Source organism: Morone saxatilis, unplaced genomic scaffold, assembly GCF_004916995.1.
Source record: "Morone saxatilis isolate NCDOM2014 unplaced genomic scaffold, NCSU_SB_2.0 Contig8, whole genome shotgun sequence".
Taxonomy (NCBI): Eukaryota; Metazoa; Chordata; class Actinopteri; family Moronidae; genus Morone; species Morone saxatilis.
In genome coordinates this window covers 4507244-4512903 of record NW_023340257.1, presented here as the reverse complement: position 1 = coordinate 4512903, position 5660 = coordinate 4507244, and the positions used below count along the sequence as shown (strand labels likewise).

At 44.7% G+C, this 5660-nt stretch overlaps 1 protein-coding gene across 1 annotated transcript in view; it reads left to right on the top strand.

Annotated features, from left to right (window-relative positions):
- LOC118341963 (thymus-specific serine protease) overlaps positions 1-5660 on the top strand; it is a 17515-nt gene that overhangs the window by 11449 nt on the left and 406 nt on the right. The window contains exon 15 of the mRNA XM_035680388.1: positions 4517-4676. Coding sequence (XP_035536281.1) covers positions 4517-4676 — 160 coding nt within the window. The remainder of the gene's footprint in view (positions 1-4516; positions 4677-5660) is intronic.

Sequence of the window (5660 nt, the reverse complement as noted above, 5' to 3'; positions counted from 1 at the left end):
TCTCTCCCTCATCATGGATTTCTTGCAGATCTTATTAGTGTGTGATGTGGACCAGGTCTCCCACTTTGGATTTATGAACCCTCAGACTTCTCTCCTTTAATCTCTCCCTCTCCTCCTCCACTCCCTTCCTGCATCTGTCCATCTATCATTCCCAGGGTTGGCTTGGGCGGAAGAGTATTAATCCCTCCATCCCATCTCTCACTCCTCTGGACAGATGAGGAGGTGGAGGAGGGAGATGGGGACGGGAGGAGGAGGGGTAGAGGGTAGGAGACCTCAGATTACTTTTCATAATATTTCCGCAGCATTGTGGGGGAAAATGGAGAGGCAATACAGGCAATGTATGCAGATTTACTCGACAATAGGTCACTGCTTTGATACCTTCAACAGGTTTGAGGATGAGCTAGGATGCTGCAGAGGTGAGTGTGTGTGGGCGGACTGCAGAGGCAATAACTGCAGATGGGATGATAAACAACTTTGTGTGGAAGCGTGTGTGTGTTGTTTGTATGTTTATGCAGTATTTATATGTGTATGTGCCATAATGGGATGTGTGTAAAAATGTGTGCGTGCATTTCTGCAAAAAGGGCAACAGAAGCTGTATCGTATTACCTGTTGATGCCTGTGGGTAGCAACATATTTCCAGTATGGAGGGGCCCTGGATGCACAGCTGCTTGTATGTGCACATATATTATTGTTTAGAATAAACTAACAGATGTATATTTTCTGTGGTTAAATCTGAAACTTGTATGGAAATAATATTACAGTAGAATAAATAATATACGTATAACTAAGGATTTTTAAACCTGCAGCAATACGAGAGGTTACTTCTGTGTTATTAATGCATGTTTCCTTAGAATCAGCACCTCCTGGCAGTGGCAGAGCACATAATTCTGGACCCTGTACATCTCTATGGGCCCCTGCCTGCATCCACAGTTATTCATTCTAGTGTCTTTGTGGACTGTACATTGACTGGACAATGTACAGTCCCCTTTTCTCCCCCAGTCCAACACTGGCTGTCAGTACTTTCTCTGTTTTTATCTCCTCACCTCCAGAAGTTGATATTGGGTGCACAAGAGGACACAGACGTTCTATGTCAACTACATAAAACATACAAACTGTGTAAATTTAGCATAAATGTGCCTGTGGATGTAGCCTACAGATAACATGCAGCTTCAGTCTCCTGTATTTAGTTGCCTTGGGACTATTTCAAGTGTAGAAATACATTATTTTAGGTTATTTCGTGTTCCGTTATTTGCAATGGCCAGTTATATTTTGTATCCAACAGAATAACTGAAACTGTTAAAATTATATATAAGAGAGATCATTTAAAAAAGTAAAATAATATCTCTGTGTTTCAACCTGGCCAGCTGCAGACCCTAAAGCACCTTTCCCAGCTAATATTGATGTGGTTAAACACACACACACACACACAATTCAAACACACACACTAACACAGTGAGTATGTTCAACAGAATCCAATAAGGTCTGTGAAATCAATCGGAGTGATCAGGACATTTAATGAGTCCAGTCCCTGAAGGCCTAATTCTTCAAAAAGCGAAGAAACAAATTCAAGGTAAATGAAAGAAACAAACCTTTGACCAACATTCAGGATAAAGCCGACTCTCTTCCTCCCCTCACATACTCCCCCCCTTCATCCGAGCCCTTGCAGTGACAGGTAGATTAAGGGGCGTGATAGATGCCCCTCTCTGTGTCTCCCTCTCTCCGCCCCCACCCCCCTTTTCCCTCCCCTCCATCCATCATGGCGGCTGGTGTAATTGCGGCTGCGTGGGGCTGGCAGAGGGAGGCTCCATCCATCTCCTTAACAACAAACAGTCAGGAGGACGGATGGCGCTGCACTCCCCAGTTAATCTCCATCTATAAGGGGGGTGAAGGAGGGGGACCAGGACCAGGGAGGAGGAGGAGGAGGAGGAGAAGGAGGGATGAAGAAGGAGAGGAAGAAAATAACAGAAGGCAGAAAAGGCAGTGTTGGCTTACTATAAACAAAAAGAGATGGAGAGGGGAAAGCAGAAGGATGGAGAGATGGTGGAGAGCGGAAGTGAGAGGCCATGCCCAAACAGGTAAACAGCAGGGAAATAAAGAGAGAGGAATGACCCGGCTGGGGGGAGAACGAGAGAAACTGGAAGGAAAGTTTGCAAACAGGCTGCAAGAGCAGATAAGGGGGGATTTGCTGTGGCGAGAGTGCCAGAAGAAAGCAGGAGAGATGGAGAAGAGGGAGGGGGCGAAAATTTATGTCTAAGCGGCCAGACGACCCAGAAACTGGAGAGGCACAAGCTCATAAAAATGCACTCTGCACCCCCCCGACTAACCCCTACTTTTACCCCTCTATGTTTCTTTCCCTCATCTTCTCTTTCTCACTTAACTTCCCTCCATCACTTCGCTCCTTCTCTCTCATGCAGGCGGTGGAGGGTCACAGCTCTCTGATGTTTTTGGGTGGTTGTGTGCGGTTGCCGGAGGTCATGGCAGCCATATTTTCTTAATGGCGGAGTCACTGAAGTCAACAAGGCTGGGTGGCCTTCTACCTCCCTCCATCTCTCTCTCTGGTAGAGTCAAGTAAGACTCTGTGGCAAAGTGAGGGCAGCAGCAGTTTGTAGATGTTGTTTTTCACCTTGCAGATGATACATTACTATTTGAACAGGGTCAACAGCTGGCAATGTCATATTTCTGTTTGCACTAACAGCATCATGCTGGGCTAAAGCTGCGGAGGACAAAAGCAGTTTGCATTGTCTGCCAACTTCATGAGATTACAGTGGCCAACTATATTTCTAAATTCATGCAGGGGGGTAGAAAGAAACATGCAATCATGTAGGCACCCACAGTTATACACACAACCTCATGGACACAGTCTCCCTCTCTACTTGTTTCCTGTCCTAGCCCAGGGCATCGCCTGCAGTGAGGCCCAACTTGGAAGAAGAACACCTTGACACTGACCCTCCAGCACGCAAGCAAACAAGTAAGCGAGCACACAAAGAAATGCACACGCACAAACACACACATACCACTGTGTCCGCTGTCATGATCACACTTACATGCTATAGTCCGAGCACAGGCACTCAACAGGCCTTCGTGGGTGCAGGGGAGCCAGCACTTGAGCCTTGACAGGGAGTGACAAATAACTGCAGCAGCCTTGACATGCAGAATGGTCCCAGAGTGAACCTGGCTGACTGATGTTCAGCTGTGTGCTGCAGGAAAAGAGACTATTTCTTACAGGAGAGCTACACAACTAGAGGAACTCGCATAGACCTGAAGTAACCTGGAAGTTTGAGCCACCTCTTTATATTTTAATCAGCCATCACACGTGCATTTGTGCCGTCAACCAAACGCAAAATGAAAAGAACTCATGGATTTTGGATGGTTTGGTAGGAAAATCTGACTAATTTTCACACAATGTTAGGAATACAATAAGAAAAGCTGGAGCAGATAATTGAAACATTGGCGTTACTTCCTCATTGTTTGTGGTCCCACAGACCCCAGGGCTATATGTGTACAAATTATAATAATAAAGCATTCCCTTTAAATGTTTTTTTCCTTTCTTCTGGCCTCAAAACTCAGTGCCTCAGCACATTTGTTTATTGTATTGTTAAATGTATGTATTTAATGTTAAATAAGGAAATATATCATGTTTTGTTATATAGCCTAAGCTACGCATGAACAAATATATTCCTCGTGTTTAGCAAAAAGTCACTGACACACAAAGAAATCTACATTACACTGTCCTAGTGACATTAGCTCTCTGGCCTCTTCTGAACAAACTGTTATAAAACGTATTTAGCATTTGGGAGGGTAGTACTGTCTAAAAAGTACTGTTAACATCAATGACAGTGGGAGCAATATAAAATACATTGTATTTCACCAGGTTTTACAGCGAAGGTCAAATTCTGAAAGTAAAACATGAAGTTTCAAACTGATAAAACTCTCTATAACTGACTATTTCCTATGCATGACAGCAGTATTTTCATTCTGTCTTTATTTGGGTGTGTTATTACAAGGCAACTGTGTGCCTGCTTTGGGACAACAAGCTACAGTTGTGCTACCTATCAGCACAGGTTTAACAACATATGTTGTGCTAAAATGTGTTTCCATTAACACATTTACTGTAGCAAAGTAGGTGTTGTTTAGTCTCAAAGACACAAGGAGATGTGATAAAAATGACAGAGTCTTTAGTGTTTGTGATGCAAATGAGTGAGTGCAATCTACATGTTGAGATAATAGTCTGTTAGATAAATGTTACAGACTTTAGATTTATGGTCCAAGTTGAAGTGTCCCGAAGAAAAACACAGAAGGGTTAGGGGTTTTCCACCAAGGGAGATGAGGAAATCTAAATCCCTGTGAACATGAAATCTTCAGATGATGCTCGCTCCGGTGTTAATCCTTTTCATTCAACCTGTTAACAAAGTGAAAACAAGCCTTGGACCGTCTTTTCCAGCCCATTGATACTGCTTCACGGCTGTATTACCGGCTCAGTGTAGGAGGGGGCTGAGCGCTGTGATCACCCCTGTAGGAAACCAGCGCCCTGCGGAGTTAAAAGAGCCCAGACTGGATGGACGGTGCGGGGCCCTCACAGGCTGCCCCAACCGGTCAAACTCCATGCCGCCCACGGAGACGCCTGCCCCGGCCCGCTGTACCCCGCCAGGCCGCTGCTGATTGAAGTGCAGCCGCCTGTTGGCCCCTCACAGCGGGGCAGGGGGAAGAGGAGCGTTTTGAATAATTATTATGTTACTTAGGTGTCATTTACAACACAAGACTGGGGGGTTTAGATATTCCACCAACACGTGAAAGGGTTTTTTCTTTCTCTCTGGTTAAAATTAAACTTTCTCACAGAAATGGTTTTGTTTTTTCTCTCAATCAACACAAAGAGGGCCAAAGGGGGACATTTGGGCAGTGTCAAAAGGCTGACTACAATGGATGTGGACTGAAACAATAAAACACTTTGAAAGCTATTATCAGCCAGTAACTTTCTTGTCATGTAGCACGCTTCAAACTTATTTATGACCCGGCAACTTGATTAAAACTCTTAGTTTTTTTGCAACAATTAGTCTCAGAAGGAAACATTTTCATGGCTTTTGATTGTTTTTTCTCTCTCTTGCTTACAGCACTTAAAAGTGCGTATTCCCAATGAGCTGCATTTGTAATCAGACTTTGGAAGCAAATTCACTGCCAGGTTTTCAAGAAATATCTGTTTGGCAAGCTGCAGACACTTAATACCTAATATATATTCCCATTCCTATCGCCTTAATTGATTGTCCAGAGTTTAATTAGACTCTGTTAAACATGCTCCATCCCACTGGAGTAAGAGAGTTATCACGATTCTTCTCCCGAGTTATCCCGAGATGATTGTAGCGCAGCTGCAGCGCGGTTGGGGAGAAACGAGGGGAAGATGGAGGGATGATGGAGGAGTGATATCAGTTTGGAGGAGAACCGAGATAAAACGATTGAGGGGGTCTTCTTCTTCTTCTTCTTTTTCTTCTTCTCTGACGTTTTGTGTGTGTGATAAGGAGGAGGAGGAGTAAAGGAGAGGAAGAGGAGGAGGAGGGATGGAAGGAGGGAGGGGGGCCAAGAGACCCCGTCGCGTTTTGACCCTCTGAAACCTCTCCGCACACACCGCACACCGCACTCCACCACCACCATCACCACTCCTCCTCCTC